This window comes from Engraulis encrasicolus, chromosome 1, assembly GCF_034702125.1.
Source record: "Engraulis encrasicolus isolate BLACKSEA-1 chromosome 1, IST_EnEncr_1.0, whole genome shotgun sequence".
Lineage (NCBI taxonomy): Eukaryota > Metazoa > Chordata > Actinopteri > Clupeiformes > Engraulidae > Engraulis > Engraulis encrasicolus.
In genome coordinates this window covers 10,622,680-10,645,068 of record NC_085857.1, presented here as the reverse complement: position 1 = coordinate 10,645,068, position 22,389 = coordinate 10,622,680, and the positions used below count along the sequence as shown (strand labels likewise).

Below are 22,389 nucleotides of genomic sequence, written 5' to 3'. Positions count from 1 at the left end.
GTTGCCAAATTAGCGATTTTGTCGCTAGATCTAGCGTCTTTTTGACGTCCCTGGCGAATAAAAAACTCATCTAGTGCCTTTACCGAATTTTTGGTGCATCTGGCGACTTTTTGAAACTCACATTTTCAGTGACAAAATCCTTGTTTTTCAACATAATTGTGACTCTGCGTCGCCGTCAGAAGTGTTTCCCATGGTAAGCGGGGCTGCAGATTAGCTCTGATCTCCAAACAGTAGCTAGCACAGCCCATTTCTACTGTGAACGAAGGCATGTGGGCACGTTTTCTGTAGATCAGCGTGCCGTGCGTGACGCTGTGACCAGGCACGTGCACTCCAATACGGCAGGGGAGGCACGGCCTCACCAGCCCCAGATGATTATGATGAGATGCAGTAAGTGTGAATAATAGTTACAATAACAGCTATTGTTTTCGAGCATCTGCACCATAACTACCATTTAAGCAGTGTTTAAACTGTTTCACTCGTTTTCAGTCATTTTTGTGGCCAAAATCGTAATATTTGCCCATTTCATGTCAAATTCCTCCGAATACGCTGAATTTGGGGCAACTCTGAATTTGCCTCACCCCCGGATTGCGCAATCCCTCGTTAACAGGCTTGAGCGCATGCGCCATTTTGCTCGTTCTGTGAATGCAACCTGGTAATATTGTATTAAACGTTTTTATACATTTAATAGAAGTATGTATGGTGTGCCCTCATTTCCTGATAATTTTTTTTTTACTATTTTCTACGTGTGATTATGATTTCTTTACTCTGAAACGCCACTGAAATATACAGTGGTGAGGCCAGCAGTAGCCTGGCCGCAGACTCCTTCTGGCGTTGAGTCTTGCTGGCCAGTTACGTCATAGCGAATCTGAAATTCACAATACAGTCAGTCGGTGTTGTTGGCTAGCTTGCTCACTTTGACTGCTACAAGTGGATTTCATAACGAAACTAAGACCATTCTCAAAGTTGGATTTCCAAGGGGAAAATATGTGATAAAGAATGGAGGACCGACAGAGCTGAAGGGTTTGCTGCAGGTGACCGGTCAACTACCCGATCATTTCAAAGTGAGCGGTACAACAGAAACTATTTTTTCCGGTGTCTTGTTTGCAACCGGCGAGAATGTGTGGAAGAACATTCGCATGGGATTTCACGACTTAACAATTTACTAAGGACTAAGGAGCCTTACGAAACAAATCCTCGCGGCTACTCATATTCATATTCAATGCCAAATTGCTTTGGACGTTTGGGGCGTCTCGAATAGATGTGGCTTTGGATGAACAGCGCCGGCTGTAACGTTAGCATGCGCAACGCCAAAAGTGAAGGAAAAGAGCGGCGCCTGGACCTGATGTACAAGTTAAAGGTAAGATCAGTGTTTCCTATGTGTGTGAAGCCTGTGTTTGTGAGACTCGTGGGGAGATAAAGAATCCGCCGTGATTCTGTCTGGTATGGTGGTAGCTTTTGTGATCTGAACAGGATTCTCATGTGCCCTGTAACTGTTTGTAAAGTTGAGTACAGGGCGTTGAGGTAAATCAAATATACCCGTGTAGCCTAACTACAAGACTCTGATCTAATTCCAAAGTGTAGGCATAACATAAATGACAGTCCCAAAATATTTGGTGACCATATCGAAGCTTGTGTAGTAATCTCTGTTTAAATGTTGACATTCGCTTCCTGCCACACCTTTGTCCCACATCGTTTGCTGTAGCCTCGTACAAGTAGATGTAGGCCTACATTTGCACGAGAATCCGGTGCTTATAACAAAAGCTACCACACCAGTTTGTTCGCCGTATATGACACCATGTTTTGAATCCTGTGTGTGTGTGTGTCTTTCATTGAGCATCCGCCCTGATGTGGTTTATGTGAGACCACTGTTTGAACCCTGTGTGTGTGAGAGCAGTGGGCTGTGAAGGAGCTACACTCTTCACTACTCTCCTCTCCTCTCCTTTCCTTTCCTTTCCTTTCCTTTCCTTTCCTTTCCTCTCCTCTCCTCTCCTCTCCTCTCCTCTCCTCTCTTTTCCCATCTCCTCTCCTCTCCTCTCCTCTCCTCCCCTCTCTTCTCCTCTCCTCTCCTCTCTTTTCCCATCTCCTCTCCTCTCCTCTCCTCTCCTCTCCTCTCCTCTCCCCTCTCTCCTCTCCTCTCTCTCTCCTCTCCTCTCCTCTCCTCTCCTCTCCTCTCCTCTCCTCTCCTCTCCTCTCCTCTCCTCTCCCCTCCTCTCTCTCCTCTCCTCTCCACTACTCTCCTCTCCTCTGCTCTGCTCTCCAGCTCTCTCTACCGTGATGCTTCTGTTTGTCCACATTGCTGCTGTGTGGTTCACGTGAGACCACTGTTTGAATCCTGTGTGTGTGTGTGTGTGTGTGTGTGTGTGTGTGTGTGTGTGTGTGTGTGTGTGTGTGTGTGTGTGTGTGTGTGAGAGAGAGAGAGAGAGAGTGAGAGATCTAATAACATGTTCTCTACGGAAATGCAGCATGTTTTATTTTGTAGGCCTACCTTATGTTAAGAAAGCTATGACATATGAAACTTATCAGTAGGCGTATTTGGTAAATTTACAAAAATGTACTTATACTGTAGCTGTAGTATTATATATTTGAAAATCTGATATTGGAAAAGTCAGTGCCTCACCAGCCATAAAGTTGACCGCACGTTACTGGCTGTGACGTCATGCGTAACGTCATGACGTCATCTAGCGGCTTTTCAGCCAGCCAATAGCGACTTTGGCTGATTTTCTTTAGGCAACACTGACCGTACTGTACACAGTGACCTTCATGAGCCTTTGCAACCTCTCATGAACTTTCCTTGCACCTTTTTGGAACTAATAGAGTTTCCATGGGGCTATCAACGTCCAATGAAAACAAAAAACTCATGTCATGTTGTGTTTATTTGTTGTGTTTATTTTCCAGTCTGTAGATCATGATGCGAGTGAGCTGGAAGAAATGGAGAGTGGAAGGAAAAGGCAGCCTTCCATCGTGTGGAACCATTTTACGTTTCTGGACGAAAGCAACCTCTCGTGTAACTACTGTAATAAGAACTTCATGAAGGACCCCGGCGGGTCCACCTCGAACATGTGGAGTCATCTGAGAAGAAATCATCCCACTGCGATCGACCACGCCGATTCCAAGGCAGCAGAGGTAAGATTATTTTCAGTCTTTTTTACCCATTAATTCATTGGCCTGACGGGTCATTACTTGCCATTTTCCTGTATCGATTCGATTTCGGGCTTTAAATCGATTAATTTCGAATCATTCCGAATCCATTCAATCCGTTCCCTTCTTGGTGGCAGGATTTTCCCTAAAAGATGCTATAGCTACAATGCCGCAAAGGCTTGGAACAGCCTGCCTGAGAGCACAAAAACTGCTCCAACGACGAACTGTTTTAAAACCAGGCTAAAGGCGTACCTCTTCTCCCTTGCCTATCCTTAGGTCTTTCCATCCCAACAGCCCCTGGGTTACGGATTTTTAAACCTTTTTATGGTTTTATTTTTTATCTCGGCATTGCTCTTACTCAAATGTATTTTTAAATTCTATTTATATATTATTTTAAAACATTGAATACAGTGGGTGTTTTCAGAATTATGTCGTAGGCTCCCAGCGTTCTAAACCATTTTTAGGTGTTTTTTGTACAGTCATAGCATATTATGTGACGGGGCCACTGAAACATGTTATGGCTCGTTTGAAAGGTGAGACTATCTCCTCTTAGTGCGTGAAATCCGCATGTCTGTACGTGCTTTCATTGCCGAGCTAAACCGTGAGTTAAACCAAGGCCGGTATCTGCCAAAATCAGCATGGAATGGAGATATTGAGGCTTTCGTCAACCATGCGCCGTTTCAGAATCTTGCGCTTATATAATATTGGTGTACTAGACACATCTCTCCTGCTCTGACACCTCCCCCTCCAAATGTATCGACCAACCAAACACATTTTCGCCTCCGGAAGTACGTTTCAGTTCCTTGTGTACAGTCTGTTCCTGCACAACTAATCTTTGCACACACACCACACGAAACGGCTCGTAGTCACACAGTGACATATTCAAAAACACGTCACTAAAGGCATTTAGTCCAACGTCAACAACAAAATTCGTTAATCGGATGCGTTAATGTCTCCGATCCTTGTGTGGGGAAACAGCTGTTGTGCTGTGCCATGCATGCGTGCTACTGTTTACATAGCAATGCTAGCTTCACCGACAGTAGCAGCCAGCTTCTGTTCACTACAGTGTCAATTTCATCATGGGGGTATAACAGAACAAAATGAAGAATACAACTTATCTGGTTGCCGATCAAATCCGAGGTAAGGGTAATAATCCAATCACAGTTCACAATGTGTAGGGCAGTAGGATCTGGCCAAGGTTTGCATTATTCCCCAGGTGTGTTCAGTTGAAGTGGAAATGTTGTCTTCTGTAGGCTAATTATTGTGTGAAGCATACTATAAAGCGCCATAGAGTGGACGTTGACTGTAGCCTACTGTAGCACTAAGGAAACCGCATACAAACACGATCCTTGTGTTTATAAAGATGACCGCATCGCAGACACTTGGCAAGGTGTAGGATACACAGAGAGGGGAAAGGGCGCAACAGTGACGTCACCGACACAGACCAACAGTTCCATACAGTAGGCTACAGTTATGAAAAATATTCTTGGGTTGGCGCCGATCCTGGCGTGGTGATTAAAATATCCAGATGATGACACAACATTTTGACTGTCATCTATGTCTGTTCTACTTATCACAGAGCTCCCAAAATCACACACAATAAGCATTGAAGTGTATAGTTATGAAATATGCAATAAAAACTCAAAAACGACGCATGGGAAGTAAAAACGGGTTTCCCCGTGATTTGGTAGTCAATTCCAATTTTTGCCCTTTCCAATTTTTACTTTTTATTTTACTTTTATTTTGTCCTGTGTGTGAAGCACTTTGGGTTGCTTTTGTATGAAAATGTGCTATACAAATAAATTTGCCTTGCCTTGCCTATAGTCTATTTTTATATACAAATTTCAAAGGGATGTGGCTTCAGTGTTAACAGATTGCTAATTTGTAATTAGTAGGCCTAGGCCTAATTGACTAATACTTACTGTGTATTTTCCATAGACCTAAATTAAAGAAAAAGAAAAAGAACTAAAAAAATTAGTTTTGTGCCCTGTGAATCGATTATGTGAATTTTGAATGATATCGATTCAGAATTGATTAAATCGATTATTTTACCCAGCCCTAGTCATTACTATGAAAGCCCATTAGTCCTAATGTTCCTCCTCCTAACTTAAGAATGACTAGCAGTTAATTTTTTTTGCCTTGGGATTTTTGATGCTTTTTCTTTATTTTTGATGCTTTTTCTTTATTTTTGTAATGAACACTCCTTGCAGCCTTTTGAACTATTACAGGTTTCACAGGACGACCAAATGCTTTAACACATTCAATACATTACTGACCTTGGTAATACAGAGAAATTTGGTCACAACAATTAAGTTTACCTTCAGGTTAGGTTTGTATACACAGTAGAAACAAAGCTAACTGGCTGAGAATAACGGTCGTAAATTTCCGTGAAATTTTCACTCGTCTCATTTTCGAAGCACACACTGCAAGTGAAAGTAGTTGCTGGTCAGACTGATGTCAGTGTTGCCAAATCTTGGAGGAGAAATAAGCGTCCTGAAAACAAACCCAAAAGAAGCGACCGAATACTTTAGGGAAAAGAACATGTGGGTGGGTCGTCAGCCGCGTGCCTTGTCAGAGATGGCCTTGGTCTTTGCGAGCATCTGCGTGGTAGCTAAAATCCACTTAAAGGTATACTGTGCAGGAAATGGTCAAAAAAGATACTGCAACTATGCTGCTCATTGTCAAATTTGATCGTTTAATGAAAGTTTTCTAAGTAATCAACTTATATTTTCTAGTATGGCCCAAGTACAGTCATTTTTGCAGCTACAAATGGCTATTTCTGGAAATTCAAAATGGCGGACCATAGAGAAGATCCCCCTTTTCATGTATGAAAAGTGCAATTTTTCCAGTCATAGTGTGAATACTTAGAGCTTGATGGTGGTGGTAAGTATTCATGAAAAAGGTAACATTAGTGAATGGGTAGCATGAATTCTGGAAATAAACAACTTAATATCTTGCACACTGTACCTTTAACCCATTGGCGCCTGAGCCAGTTTTTAGAAAAGGTCCCCAATGCCTGAGGTTTTTTGAGATAAGAAAATTTGGTTGAAAACTCCGATGAAAAATTCAATATCTCAGCCTCTGGAACACATAGGGACATGGGACAAATTGCATTGAAAAGGTAAAATCCTCTGCTGTCACGGGATTATGATCATTCAGCATTAACACTAACACATATTCCTTAAAAAAAATCATATCTCATAATCAAATGATTGAAAGAAATGTCATGTGCTTTCAGGATAATGCTTGATGCTGCTATTTATTATAGGCTATTTATTGCTACTGTTACAATAGCCGACTATAACTAAATCATAATAATCATTATTATTATAATTATTAGGCAGTCATTTCTGCCATAAATCAGGGGACATTTGTCTGATACAGCCACTTCCTCTCCCACCGGCGAGTATGGCCGTTTTATTCCTCCAAACGTTATGCAGAGACCGATGAGCTATTTCATATCATATTTTGAGACGGGCTCTCCACTTTGAGCTGGATGTGTGGCCGCGCGTCTATAATCCGCATGTCTACCGTTGTCTGCCTCACCAATAGGATATCACCATATCCGAAAGTTCTTCAGTGAAAATGTTCTGAAATATCTAAAGGACGTGCTTCCTCTGATATTGGCAACTTCGCCAATTGCCCCGAGTGTCGAAGTGAACTTTTGGTAATGTCGGGGGCGAAATCTAGTTGACTGTCTATTTGGAAGCCACTCGCCCACCTCTTCATGCGGCCGCGGCAAATCACACTCCTGCTCTCTATCTAAAGGGTCTTCAATCATATTTCCTTTCCTCGATCGAAATCTGTTCATTACCTTTCAACTGAACGTCACGTTCGCTGTAACAGCATGTCTCGCGAACCACAGCCTTTTTTTTTTTTTTTTTTTTACCTGTGTGAAATGACTAAACAATCCACGTCTGCAGAAGCGAGCATGGTTGATTTCGTTTGACATTTTTGTCGACAAATCAAACTTTTTTTTTGCCACATGATCTTTAAAAAATCGAGAACACCCACCTCTTGTGTATTTGAACAAAACATTATGGATTGCATCGCCCATGCGTCTTGAAAATATTGACAAATCAATAATGTTGCGTAACGCAACAACCGGCATCAGGGCCAATGTTGCGTAACGCAACAACCGGCGTCAATGGGTTAAGGGGCCCGAGGCAGACACAGCGAGTGGGACTTAAAGGAACAGCCCACCATTTTTTGATTTTAACATATTTGCAGTATTTCCCAGCATTATTCATGCATGTGCATATAATTTTCGTCTATGTGTTTCCATTGCCTAGTTTAACATTATAGCCAAATTAAGCATAGCAATGCAAGTCCATGGGGGCAAACAAAACATCAAATGTGCTTATAAAATACTTTAAAATTAATGTGATCATTTGGAAATACTGCAATTATGTGAAAATCAAAAAAGGATGGACTGTTCCTTTAAAGGTACATTGTGTAAGATTTTTAGAAAATGTTTAGAATGCCTTTATTGTGACTGTTTGGTCATACTAGACATTTAAAAGAGCCCAACGCGTTTCGGCAGTCATGCGTTCTTCAGGGAGTCAAAAAGAACAAAACAGAAGAGCATAAGTCCCACATTACAGCAAAACAAACAACCTATGATGTCATGTTGTGTTTATTTTCCAGTCTGGAGGTTATGAGGCGACTGAGATGCAACAGAGGGAGAGTGGAGGGACGAGGCCGCCTTCCATCGTGTGGAGTCATTTTACCATCCTAGATGGAAACAACCTCTGCTGTCTTCACTGCGACCAGAACTTTTGCAAGGACCCAACTGGGTCCACCTCCAACATGTTGACTCATCTAAAAAGATATCATCCGACTGCGATCGGCCTGCCTGAGCCTGAGGCCAAGGAAGGAACGGTAAGAATATGTCTGTCTTTTAACCCGTTATCAAACAGCTGCAGCCCCATGAGACAGCTCATCGCTCTGACGGTGCAGTCACACAAACGGCGCGGACATCCACAGTACGTCCACAGAACGTGTCCGTTATCAGTCCGAAACGGTTAGAATGCATGAAAACAAATCATGCCTTGCACACAGGAACGCGGTGTAAGCGCGGTGCATGTCCGTCCTGACCGGACATGTCCGCGTTGCTCCTTGAAAATAGAACTCGAGTCTATTTTCCTGCGCGGACGTCCGCGTTCAATGCGCGGCTCCCATTGAAAATGAATGGCTGCTGCCTGCGGATAGAACGTGGACGTTGACTGTGCAGTGTGAAAGGCAGCCCGCGAACCTCTCGGACTCGCACTGCTCACAGAGACGTTAAGGAAACGTGCCGTCCCTGTGTGCATGTACCGTGACAGCCCATTAGTTTGTATGTCCAGAGTTAGAACATGTTCAGACATAGAACATTTGACTGTCAAACAACTTTCTTGGCGGAGGTCTGCACTCCGAGTGCATCTTTTTTTTTTTTTTTTTTCAATTTTTTCTTTATTAAAGTTTTTAGTTTACACACAAACACAACTCCAGCCCCAAGGCACATACAAAACAAATAAACCAACGTCTAAACCCCCCCCCCCCCAAAAAAAAAACAATACAATAATAAAATAGCTAAATTTCAAATCCTCACTGCATTTCAGCCCTCCACTACCACATTAGAGTGCATCTAGTTTAACATAAAATCTCAGTCGTTTTTTTTTTTTTTTTTTTTAAACCATGCAATTAGGACTCATCTTTTCACATGACTTAAATATGACTGCATAGTGAAATTTGTTTTTTAGATGCGTTCCACACATAAGAGGCTTTGTCTGTCCGTTGGTCCGTCTATCCGTCCGCTGTGATGCCTGTTTCTAAATCGAGATTCCCTGAAAAATCAGAAAAACGCCTATGCTCTAGCAGTGTGCTGTGTGTAAAAGCTGCCATTAAGTCATAAAGACCATGATTCACCCCAACAGATTTATTATTCGACAATGTTTAGATTCTTTCCTAATGCTGAATGGCGTGATACTAATGGTTGATAGGCTACATACTAACTGCCAACTATTATGTCTGGTAATGTGTAATTTACTTGATATATTTGAAACCCTATGGTACTTTTTTCAAAGCCAGGCTTATACGTGGTAAGCTTATTGATAAATGGCCTTGACAGGTTATGAGGAGGCCAGGGGGTGTGTTTGGGTAAAAAAGGTTGAGAACCACGGGCATTGACGGACACATCTGTTGTCCGCCTGTCGGACTTGTTATTTTTTTTTTTATGTCACTGATGTGTTGTGTCATTTGTCCATACTTGCTGTCACTTATTTGAAGGGATGCTGGTTTGGGATTCAATGGAGGACTTTTATATACCTATGTGGGAAGTAGACAGAGACAGGACACCACTGGACACTGTCAGGGTTCCCACACGTCCTGGAAAACCTGGAAAACCTGGAAATTTAGAGATGTGTTTTCAAGTCCTTGAAAGTCCTGGAAATTCACCAAATGTCCTGGAAAAAAATATTTGTCCTGGATTTTTTTTCCTTCAACTTTTTCCCGATTTTGTTTGTGGTATAATTTTTACTCTTCTCCGAGTCTAGACATGACGATTCAATTTATATCCACCTATTGAATACATTATTGTCCACACACACACACACAGTTTGGTCAGGTTGCCATCTTTGATTGCACTTATACAGTCATATTCTTTGACTCAGTGTTGCCAAAAGTCGCTAGTTGGCTTGCTGTAAAGTCGCTAGCTGATATCATGGCGTTATATATCTCTCGAAAACCTGCTTACGGTCATAATAGGCCTACAAATAGGCAGTGCTAGCACTTCCTTACAAAAAATTGTACTGCTATCTTTTTTAGAGATCAGAGCTTTCAGTCTCACTAGCCACTTTGAAAGCTAGTTTGATCTTTGGTGTGACAAATCACAGTAGTCGCATCAATTGTTTGTATGCAAGAATATTCCAGAGAAAAAGAAACTGGCAACAAAACTGGCTTGCAGAAAGACAGAAACCACTGGCCACAATGGTTGGTGAGCAAAAAAGTCAAAGTCAAGTCTTGTGGAGAATGCATTTAAATCCAAGTAGCCTACACTATTTTTTGCGATAAGAGAGAGACTATTAAAGGGACACTGTGCAGGAAATGGTCAAAAAAGGTACTGCAATTATGCTGCTCAATGAAACTGGGTTGGTTATCGCCAAATTTGATCTTTACATGAAGGTTTACTAAGTAATAAACAAATATTTTCTAGTATGTTCCAAGAGTAAGTTTCGCAGCTAAAAATGTCTATTTCTGGAAATTCAAAATGGAAGACATGGAAAAGATCCACCTGTTCATGTATGAAAAGTCATAATGAATACTACTTTGATGGTAGTGGTAATTATCCTTGGAAAGGGTAATACTAGTTAATGGGCAGCATGAATTCTGGAAATAAACAACTAAAAATCTCACACAGTGTCCCTTTAAGGTATTAATTTCTGAGATAATGTGACATTAATGTGAGTTTACATTGCACTTTCATTTAATTCCGAATAAACGTTTTGTGGATCAGAAAGCATTTCAATTGAACAGAGGCTGCATGTGCTGGGCTTGCGAAATTCGACATAAGGGTGTGGTCGCCAAGCTCCAGCAGATTTCTACTAGCGGGACAGCTGGTGATCTTCAACCGCAACCCAGGTCAATACCTTTGGACAAAGAACATAGAATGGATAAGAACGCTTATTCGCAGGAAATTGCATTGGCCACGGTGTAGTACGGGGGCGTAGCCCGGGGACACCAATGCGCAGTGGATGCAAGGCCATGATCGATAAAAATTGTGACACTGGAAACTCCGCAATTTGAATTGCATTGTGGGTGCGAGAAGCTGCAGCTAGTTCCGGCCCGGTCAAAATAGGATGTCCTGTCGTCAATGTTCAGTTTGTGGTTAAATTACAGCTGTCATTCAGCCTTAATTACAGCTGACACAAATTCACTATGTCCTATGACCTGTTCCATACTCCAGCCCTGGCGGTAGTGGCTTTGCATTTTGCCAGCACTAAGCAAATAACGTACATTGGATAAGAAGTATCACTCAATGGAAAATGCATTGGGTTAGGTGTAGTCCGAGGACATTGCTAAAGACCCTGTGCTCATGGTCAGTGGGTGCAACACCATAATGGACAAAATCTGAACTCTGTAACTTTGCAAAATTGGTCAAGAGAGGAGATCCAGTTGTCAGTGTTTAATGTAATCCCTCCTATCACTAGTCTCCTTAGTACTATCTGCAGAAGAAGAAAGTGACACCCCTTGCGGCCATGCCATACTATGCTCTTATGACTTCTTGGGACGTACCCTCTTCCCTAACACACTGTACTCATTCATTACAACTCATTTTCAACCTTAAAGTCACATTGTCTCTACAGTAAAATGCATTGTGTGTCGCTGTGTATGTCCAAATTGTGGGTCCGACGGATGAAATATCCGTCCTGAATTATCCAAAAATAGTCCTGGAAATGTCCTGGAAATATCCTGGAAAATGATTTTTGAAAAAGTGTGGGAACCCTGCACTGTGAAAGGCAGAGTAGAAAACACTGGCCCAAAACTAAGCAGAAAAGACCTCAATCGTCTCTCTTTCGTTCTGTTCCACCTTGGTGTGTCTGACGCCTAACTCTCCCTTTCTCGCACTGAGCCAGTGCCAGTGTTTGGTCGTTCTTCATGATTTATTATTGTCAGATTGGACATCCCTAGGCTTTGTGTTTTATTCCTAAATATCTTGCACCCGTTTTGGAACTATTACAGTTGTCATTCATAGAATATCAGTGTCTTATGAAAACGAACAACCCATGTCATGTTGTGGTTATTTTCCAGTCTCGAGATCATGGTGGGAGTGGGATGGAACACATGCCAACCACAAGGCAACAACCCTCCATTGTGTGGGATCATTTTACGTTCCTGAACGAAGACACAGTCGCTTGTCGTCACTGCAACAAGACCCAGCCAAAGGGGCGCGGTGGGTGCACCTCAAACATGCTGAAACATATAAGAAAATATCATTCGGCTTTGATCGATCACGCCGAGGCCAAGGAAGTGGCGGTAAGAATATTTTCAGTCTTTTAACCCGTTAAGCAGCTGATTGCAGCAAAGTATTTTTTCATCAAAATCTATCTGGAAACAGTGCATGATGGCAACCTAACTCAATAAAAAATGCCTTGCATTACAGCAAAACAAACAACCACCTTTTTTTAAAGAATGTCACGTAATTTGTTGTGTTGATTTTCCAGTCTGGTAGTTATGAGGAGAGTGTGATGGAAGAAATGGAGAGTGGAATGCAACCTTCCATGGTGTGGAAACATTTTACATTCGTGAACGAAAACACAGTCTCCTGTCTTCACTGCGACATTACCCAGCCCATGAAGCCAAATGGGTCCACCGTCAATATGTGGAGTCATCTAAGAAATAGTCATCCAAGCGTGATCGACAGCCCAGAGACCGAGGAAGAAGCGGTAAGAATATTGTCGTGATGTCGGACTAATGGGCTGTTGCACTAATGGGCTGACCAATGGGAGGAGTTCCTGTTTTTTCGGGGACTCAGAAAGTACTTGCATTGCTCTTGACCTGACTAGTTGCAACGCTGTGTTGCGTCACTAGGAGGGCACAGCCTGGGTAGGTCTGGCCTACATGTTCATTGGTCTTCCCAGCCAATTATTCCCAACAATTGTTCATGTACAACATGCTCCATGAAAGTAATCTAGATTTCTAGAAATTATTTGTACAGTATGAATTCTGATTTAAGGTTCCAAATGTCCTCCCTAATAATCACCATTGACACTAGACCATATTCCAAAGAAGCAGTCTAGAACACCGGGGATGAAGTCTGGGGCTTTGCCTATCCTTGCAATAGGTGGTGTTCCAAACTCTTGTCTGTTATTCGTACCCTTTCAATAGAAACACATGTCTCACATCATAACAAACAACTCACCGATGTAAGTGAAAAATGTTGTGTTTATTTTTCAGTCTGATAATCATGTTGCGAGTGAGATGCAGTACACGGAGAGTGACGGTTCAAGGCCGCGTTCCATTGTGTGGAGTCATTTTGCGTTCCTGGATGAAATGACAGTCTCCTGTCTTCACTGCGACAAGACCCAGACAAACTGTGGGAACACCACAAACATGATGGCACACCTGAAGAAATATCATCCAGAGGAATTAGGGGTAAGAGTATTTAACCTTTAAGAATGTGGGTTTTTGAACATTCTAAAAAAAAGAATGAGTTCTATAACAATGCAAGATTCTAAAATTCCAAATTGTATTGAATGGTTCCCAGAATTCTATAGAACTTTCACTGCCCGAACATTCACGTGACTCTTAAAGTGAGTCTTTTAGGTAAGAGTACAAGTACCGGTTTGTTTCTTTTTTTCCCTCTCGTGGAGACTTGTGTCGACGTGTGTCTTTTTGACACTTGTGATACACTTTTTTGCCAAAACCTACGATTTTGCTACCTACCTTCTGCTATACTAACAAGTGTTTTGTCTCTGGTCGTTTGTTTATGATTCCTCTGTGAGTCGCGACCACTCAACAAGTCTTGCAATCCAGTTGCGTTTGTAACACAGCGTCATTGTTGCAAAATTCAAATAGCGCCAAATGATGGAAGCTGTTCTAGCCTCCATTTGATCCCAGTAGTTTGCTTCGCAACATTCAATAGCCTTTTCTTCATCACAGATGATCTGATAGCAGTTTGAAATGGCGAAAACTCTTTTAATTGAAACAAATGTCTCACATTACAGCAAAAAAAAAGAAAAGAAAAAAAGGCAAACTAATAAAACTGTGACGTGTTTATTTTCCAGCCTGGTTACCTTGAAGAGAGAGAGATGGAAGACGCAGGGAGATCAAAAACAAGGAAACCTTCCATTGTGTGGAATCATTGGACGATCCTGGACGAAGACACTGTTTCCTGTCTCCACTGCGACAAGACCCAACCTAAGAGGGACAACACCACCAACATGATGATGCATCTGAGAAAATATCATCCTGAGGAAATAGGGGTAAGAAATGGATCCTTTTAGCAGTATAGTCTCTACTACTACTACCACCACTACTACTACTACCACTACTACTACTGCTACTGCTACTACTACTACTACTACTACTACTACTACTACTACTACTACTACTACTACTACTACTAATAATAATAATAATAATAATTAGCCTGAGGAATTAGGGTTAAGAAATGGATCCTTTTAGCAATATAGTGTATACTACTACTACTACTACTAGTACTACTACTACCAGGGCTCTAAATTAACACACGCCAACCCGCCAAACACGGGTGAAAATTAATTTTGGCTAGTAGGAAAGAGTACCCACTCGCCATTTTGGCTAGTAGCGCCCGAGTACAGTAAATTATGAATGGTAAACCGCTGATATGACGAACGTTAGACGGCGAGATTTCCTACATTACCCATGGACACTAGCGTCACGACGTAGCCTCCCACCATGGGCTTTCCAGTGCAGCGAGCGGCAACTCCATGCTGTTGCGCGCGCCAGGATTGAACACATTTCAGACGACCAGCCTTCTGTCAGCTACGCTCACAGTGCTCTCTGACAGGCAGCTCTCCTCCTATGCTCTCGTCGCTTTCGCTACAACATTTTTAACGTCACTACTGCTATTATTACTAGCATGAACCTTGCTGTAACAGGCTGCCTAGAAGTCCCTCAGTTTAAAAAAAATAAAAATAAATTAAGGCAGTTCACAGTAGCTTTCCCAGTGGTTGAGATAGTTCAGTAAGAATAAAAATGCAAAAGTTAAGTAGTTCACAGCTGCTATCGCAGGGGTAAGATAGGTGGGGTAGCTGAGGTCGGGTGGGGTACATTTCTACTGAAAGCAAAGCAAATGTTTCATCAGTCATGATGAGGCAATACAAGTAGTCAGATACTGAGCAACATTTTATTGGCTGTGTTCTGTATTAGTCTTGCGGTTTTCAATGCTTTGACGTGCTTTTATTTAATTTATCATTCATTTTCTCCTGAAATATCCACAGAAGTAATTGAAACTTGAAAAAATTGCTGCATCGATTCTGGAACTTGCCGAATTTAATTGAATTGTCCATGCCCAGCATTGCATTGCATTTGCCGAATCGATTATTGTTGACACCACTACTTACTTACTTACTTATCATTGGCGTTCAAATCTCTTCAAGACTTGGTCTGACCAAGAGCATAGCAATTAACATTTCCCAAACGGCATGGTTGAACCCCCCCCCCTCTCCCTTGGTTTGCTTATGGTTGTTTGCTTCCCGACAAATTGAAAGGAGTTCCCGTATTTTCGGGGGATCAGAAAGTACTTGCTTTGCTCTTGACCTGACTAGTTACAACGCCGAAGATGTTGCGTCACTAGGAGGGCGAGGCCTTGGCCAACTAATAATAATAATAATAATAATAGATTTATGGTTTTGCCGCAGCCAAGTGTAGCCAAGTCTTATGTGATGTTTTCTTTTTTAATTTCCACGCTGAACATGGGCAAAATGCAAAAAGAGAGCAACATGATTTCGATAACATTTAATGTAAATACTAAATAATCAAATGCAAATTTTGCCCGGACATGATCACCCGAGAGTCCCTGTGCAGGGGTGCAGGTATCCCTTTCAATTTCAATGATTTCAGGAGCGTTCAATGTGGGAACAGGTTCGCACACCAAAGAGACATTGGGTCTTTCTCAAATGCAAGGCCAGTGTCCTTCCAAGTGTATCAGCCTAATTAGTCACGCCCAGTGATTGGATACTTTTTGGTGAACTCTACAGAATATCCAATCACTGGGTGTGACTGATAAAGGGTATCCAATCACTGGGCGTGACTAATTAGGCTGATACACTTGGAAGGACACTGGCCTTGCTTTTGAGAAAGACCCAGTAGGTCAGGCACAAAGAGTCATGTTGTTACTTTTTTTGACCAGCAGATGGCAGCGGAAGAAACGCATAGAAAACATATTGCTCTCAATGTGCATGTTGCCCATGTTCAGGTTGGAAATTAAAAAAGAAAACATCTCATAAGACAAGTCTCATTGGCATTTTTAAAAAGAAGAATTCATGGAGAATGAAGAAAAAAATAAAATAAAAATCTGTGGACAATCCCACAAGGGGTTCTGGAGCTCTGAAAATGACACCCAAAATGATTTGTCAGACTTGTGAGGTCTTCTGGTCAAACACTGATGGGGTTTCCTTTCTATTTATAGCTTTTTATGAGAGTGTTCCCACTTGTCTCTACAAGGGGAAAAAATCAAGAGGCTATGTTGGGCACAAATATGTCTTCTGAAGGCCTAAACAGAGCACAGTCAAAAACTCTTTGAGGGAATGCTTTGACGATGCAGGATCATACAGACCAAAACTGACAGTTTAGCAACGAATTATTCCTATCTATGTACCAGCATGCCAAATGTGAACTTCCTACATGGTTTAGTTATTGAGCTACGGGCTTGTGAACTTTGACAAAAAAAATAGTGTGAACAAAATGGGCACCCCCCTCCCCCAGTAAAATTGGCTGTAACACGGAGAGTATACATCTTTCATTCAAATAAATGTACAGTGTTTCTCTTAAGTACCACAGGTACACTTGGTAATATTTTCAGAATTTTTTGAGACCTAAGTGCGCGGGCTCTTGTTGATTTGGCGTGGAATGACCCCTTTGTGACTTCAAAAAACATATGATTTTAATGTGAGACTTGGCATGATGTCGGCTTGTCTTCTGCTAATGCTTCCTTGTAGGACCTCTCCAAACAAGTGTTTTGTCGGTAGTCGTTAGTGATTTTTATGCTAGTTGTGACTCGCGACCACTCAAAAAGCCTCTCAAACCAGTTGCGTTTGTATCACCGCATGCGTCATTGACGCTAAATTGAAATAGCTCCAAATGATGGAAGCTGTTCTAGCCTCCAATTGATCCCAATAGTTTGCAAGTCTTTTAATTGAAACAAATGTCTCACATTATAGCAAAACATTTTTTTAAACTGTAATATGCTGTGTTTGTTTTCCAGTCTGCCAATCATGATGAGAGTGAGATGGAACACATGGAAAGTGGAAAAACAAGGCAACCTTCCATTGTGTGGTATCATTTTAGAATCGTGGACAAAGACAATGTTGCTTGTCGTCACTGCGAAAAGGTCCAGCGAAACTGTGGGAACACCACAAACATGATGAATCATCTGAGAAATCATCATCCTGTGGAATTACGGGTGAGAATATTTTCAGTCTTTTTTGACCCAGGTGTCTCCAACCTTGGAGAAAATAGTTTAAAGATAGCCTGATAAACCAGACTAAATGTGGATGTCTAATTTAGTCTGGCCTCGATGCATAATACATCCGAAGATTGTTGATGAGAACAACCTTCCCTCAAAACCCTGCCCGCTTTGATTCAAAACACATCTTTGCGTTGGAATTGGTTTGCCAGATTCATGGCATTCTGGCTTCATTGAATCATTATGCGAGGCCAGACCCACCCGTAGACAAAACATTTTGCCGTCCAGCGGGTGGCGCTGGTTCACCAGGCTAGTTTAAAAATGGAATTTGACACCAGTTAAAGGGACAGTTTGGTCAATTTCAACATGCAGTTGTAATGCTCACACTACCCTGGACTTGTCAGTGCCTGAGATTTTTTTTTCTTCTTCTTCAGCCGTTTCCGAGATCCTGGTCATTGTAATGGGGGCAGCTCTTTGTTTACATTTCAAAAAAACATTTTTATTTATTCCCAAAAACATCCAAAAGGTTATAAAACATCAGCAGACAACTAGCAAACAGCAGTACCTTTTGGGAAAATATTTGGAGTTGGCCTATGTTTCATTTTTTAAAAATGTAAACAAACGCTGCCCCTATTAGAATTGCTCATATCTCGGAAAGGGCTGAGCCAAAAAATGTGGCATCACCAGGTACTGACAAGTCAAGGGTAGCGTGAGCAATACAACAGCATATTGAAATTGACTGAACTGGTCCTTTAAGTGTGCTGCTATAGCATGCCCCAGCATTTCTCTGGACTGCATTATGCTCCGTATGATTTTTCCACAGCCAAGTTTATGTTGTGCTTTGTGACTTCAAAAAACCTACGACTTTAATGTGAGACTTTGCTAGCCAGGTTATCATCGACGTCTCTTCGAGACTTGGTCTGACCAAGACCATAGCAATTAACGGTTCCCAAACTGCACGGTTGACCTGCCTCCCTTGGTTTGCTTATGGTTGTTTGCTCAGCGACAAAGTGGGAGGCGTTCCCGTCTTTGCGGGAACTCAAAAAGTACTTGCATTGCTCTTGACCTGACTAGTTGCAACGCTGAAAGTGTTACGTCACTAGGAGGGCACAGCCTGACATCGACTTGTTTTCTGCTAATGCTAGCTTGTAGGAGCTCTTCAAACAAGTGTTTTTAGGTGGTCGTTAGTGACTCCTCTGCTAGTAAGTTAAACGGCTCCAAATGATGGAAGCAGTTTTAGCCTCCAATTGATCCCAGCTGTTTGCCTTGCAACGTTCAATAGCCTTTTCTTCATCACAAAGGATCAGAAAACAGTTTGAAATGGCAAGCCAGCTATTTCAATTGAAACAAATGTCTTGCATTACAGCAAAATATTTTTTAACTGTAATATGTTGTGTTTATTTTGCAGTGTGGTAATTATGATGAGAGTGAGTTGGAAAACAGAGAGAGTGGAAGTGGAAGACCAAAGTCTTCCATTGTGTGGAATCATTTTACCACCCTGGACAACGACATTATTTCCTGTCGTTACTGCGGCAAGACCCAGCGACACAATGGGAACACCACAAACATGTTGACACATCTGAAAAAATATCATCCTGAGGAATTAGGGGTAAGAATATTTTCAGTATTTTGACCCAGAGCTCTCTCCAAAGCTTGGAAAAAATAAGATGGAATTTGATAGCAGTTAATGTATAGCATGCCCCAGCATCTCTATGGACTGCATTCTGCTCCATTTATGATTCTACCGCAGCCAAGTGTCTGTTGTGCTTTGTGACTTAAAAAGCCCAACGTAAGATTTTAATGCGAGACTTTGTACGACGTCGACTTGTTTTCTGCCAAAGCTAGCAGTGCTAATGCTTGTAGCAACTCTTCAAACAAGTGTTTTGGGTGGTCGTTAGCGATTCCTCTGCTAGTCGCGACCACTCAGCAAGTCTCAAGTGAAACAGCTCCAAATGATGGAAGCCGTTTTAGCCTCCAATTGATCCCTGTAGTTTGCTTCGCAACATTCAATAGCCTTTTCTTCATCACTAAGGATCAGAAAACGGTTTGAAATGACAGACTAACCATTTCAATTGATACAAAATGTCTTGCATTACAGCAAAATATTTTTGTTAAACTGTAATATGTTGTGTTTATTTTCCAGCTTGGTAATCATGACGAGAATGAGACACAAACACAAAGAACAGTGGAAGACAAAGAGAGAGAAAGAACAAGGCAACCTTCCATCGTGTGGAATCATTTTGCCGTCCTAGACGAAAGCACTGTTTCCTGTCGTCACTGCGGCAAGACCCAGCCAAACTGTGGGAACACCACAAACATGTTGACACACCTGAAAAAACATCATCCTGAGGAATTAGGGGTAAGAATATGTTCAGTCTTTTGACTCAGAGCTCTCTCCAACCTTTTAAGCACAAAAAGGCTCTTGACTAAAGCTGGGCCTACACTGTGCGACTTTTTGCCCGATTTTGCCACGATTTGTCACTCGCACGAGTTTTTGAGAGTCGGGGCGATTTCTTGCTCAATCGCAGGTCAATCGTGAGTCTCACATCGTCTAGTGTACATGGGGTAACGACAAACGATTTCACCTCACGATTGCGCAATCGTAGGGTGGCAGGAAAATCAAAACTGTTTAAAATCCTGGTCGTGCCTCGTGAGTAAATCACACAGTTAAAGCCGTGCTACGACCCGATTTGACACTACACATGCACAAATTAATAGGGCCGTGCGATTCGCTGTTGAGCGCGTCCTCGTCTTCACCTCAGGTGCGCATGTTCCCTCCTCTGCAGACCCGGGAAACATGCCTGTCGCGCCGCGCAGTGGGAGCATTCTGCTCGCATCCGACTGTCGGCTCGTATAGTGTGAGGACGTGAGTCGTGAGATGTGAACTTTTAAATCGTGAAATTCCCTCGTGCAGTGTGAGCAGGAGCTCAATACCCACGAGTGAAAATGTCGCACAGTGTATGCCCTCCTTAACTTTTTGCTCTGGTTGCACTGGTGCTCCTAAAACATTTTTATTTGCACCCCAAACATTTTTGACTGCATTGCTTCAGTTTTAAGTCACCCCCCCACCACCCAATTCTCTCCGCTTGACCCAGCTGCAGTGATCAGTGGCCGATTCGGTTTGTCTGCATGATTACTAACCGTATTGGCCTGAATATTAGATGACCCTGTGTACAAGATGACCCCCCCCTTTTCAGGCTCATGGTCTGTTTAGATTAGAGTTGTCAAAGTTATTGCGTTATTGTCACGTTAACGGCGATATTTTTTTATTGCAAGACTAACGCTCACTGTGACCCTGTGAAATGTTTTTTCATAAACTGGCCGACTAAGGGTTGCAGCGATAGCTTAACTGCAATTTCCAGCATGCCCTGTTACAGAGGACACCAGCAAAGCCTCATGCCGTGCCCCTCCCCATTGTCTCACTCTTCTGTGATGCATTTCTGGAAAGCGTAGTTGCTAACTATGTTAGCTACTTTGTTGGTTACAATGCAATATCCCATTGGCAACTACCGAAGTTGCGAACTGCTAACAACTACGCTTTCCAATGCACCCCAGGGGCTTGCTCCTCCGTACCAGGAGCTTCCAGTCTGTTGCATTGCCACACGTCAATGAGGTAGACAGTAAGGACTGTATCAGCCTGTAAATAGATGATTTACAAAGCTCTCTATGCCTCGATTTTGAAAGTTATGGCCCACATTTGATTGCAAACAGTGTGTTGAAGGACTTTAAATTGGTTTAACGTTAGCTGTAGCTAGCTGCTAAAACTGATGGTGGCTTTTGCTCTGCTGGCAGCTAACCAGTGCTACTCCAAAACGATTTTTATGAGCACTTCATACTTTTAAGCGGTCCCCAAATAGTTCATTTTGAATCCCAAGTCCATCTTAAGACTATAAACAACATTTTGAGCAACTTGAAGACTTTTTATTGGCTGTTGCATATGATAACACTGTATCAAATGTGCCATTTTCTTGTTGACAACAACTGAGGTCTCCTCACATAGAGGTAGAAAATAACACTAGAGAGGACACAGCAATTTGCGACAGCACTGGGAAATGGCAGCTGGAGCTTCCCAACTTCCGTAGGTAGTGTAGGTACCTTCAGGCAATGCAAGACATTGGAGAACACGCCCACCCCTGTCAAGAAATTGACTAAAACTGTGTAAATATGAAGTAACACTTTAATCAAAGACCAGATTTGAAATGACAGGCTAAATATCTACTTAAATCATATGAGTCGATAAAATACATTTAAAAATCAAATAATATCTTTTATGAACATAGTTAGCAACACATTTCAACTATTGTCCTTGTATAGTGTGTTGATGGACATTTTCACATGATTAAGCCATTTTTGACAGAGGTGAGCCTCGCTCTCCGTTAATTTCCATTTCTCTGATCTACCTACAGATAATGGCCGCTACAGATTGCCGTAAAACGGGGGGCGGGGTCCTCTCTAGTGTTATTTTCTACCTCTATGTCTCCTCCTATTTGCTGGGTCCATATTATTGCAGCTTCTCTCTCATTCTCATTATGCTTGTCAGGACTGCATAAATAAATTCTGTTACAGTCACTTTATACAAGCTACGGAAGTTAACTCATTACTCATTTTTAAAAGGGTTACTTACAGACTTCGGCTTTCTGTAGAATTCAACGTGTGCCACGGTGGGCGATCATAGCTGTGCCATCTAGCTTGTAGGAGCTCTTCAAGCAAGTGTTTTGGGTGGTTGTTTGTGATTCCTCTGCTAGTCGTGACCACTCTTCAAGTCTCAAGTGAAATAGCTCCAAATGATGGAAGCGGTTTTAGCCTCCAATTGATCCGAGTAGTTTGCTTCACAACATTCAATAGCCTTTTCTTCATCACAAAGGGTCAGAAAACTGTTTGAAACGGCAGACTAACTATTTCAATTGAAACAAATGTCTTGCATTACAGCAAAATGTGACAAGGAAACCTTCCATTGTGTGGAATCATTGGACGATCCTGGACGAAAGTACTGTTTCCTGTCTTCACTGCGACAAGACCCAGACAAAATGTGGGAACACCACAAACATGATGAATCATCTGAGAAAATATCATCCTGAGGAATTAGAGGTAAGAATATTTTGGTA

General features: G+C 42.0%; 1 protein-coding gene across 4 annotated transcripts in view; it reads left to right on the top strand.

The window, feature by feature from the left end:
* LOC134447235 (uncharacterized) overlaps nt 1-22,389 on the top strand; it is a 104,391-nt gene that overhangs the window by 22,915 nt on the left and 59,087 nt on the right. For all 4 annotated transcript variants that reach the window (XM_063196607.1, XM_063196600.1, XM_063196615.1 and 1 more), the window contains exons 17-26: nt 2,896-3,123; nt 7,786-8,019; nt 11,926-12,150; nt 12,339-12,560; nt 13,072-13,269; nt 13,902-14,099; nt 17,084-17,281; nt 18,693-18,893; nt 19,428-19,643; nt 22,214-22,372. In XM_063196607.1, the coding sequence (XP_063052677.1) occupies nt 2,896-3,123; nt 7,786-8,019; nt 11,926-12,150; nt 12,339-12,560; nt 13,072-13,269; nt 13,902-14,099; nt 17,084-17,281; nt 18,693-18,893; nt 19,428-19,643; nt 22,214-22,372 (2,079 nt within the window). The remainder of the gene's footprint in view (nt 1-2,895; nt 3,124-7,785; nt 8,020-11,925; nt 12,151-12,338; nt 12,561-13,071; nt 13,270-13,901; nt 14,100-17,083; nt 17,282-18,692; nt 18,894-19,427; nt 19,644-22,213; nt 22,373-22,389) is intronic.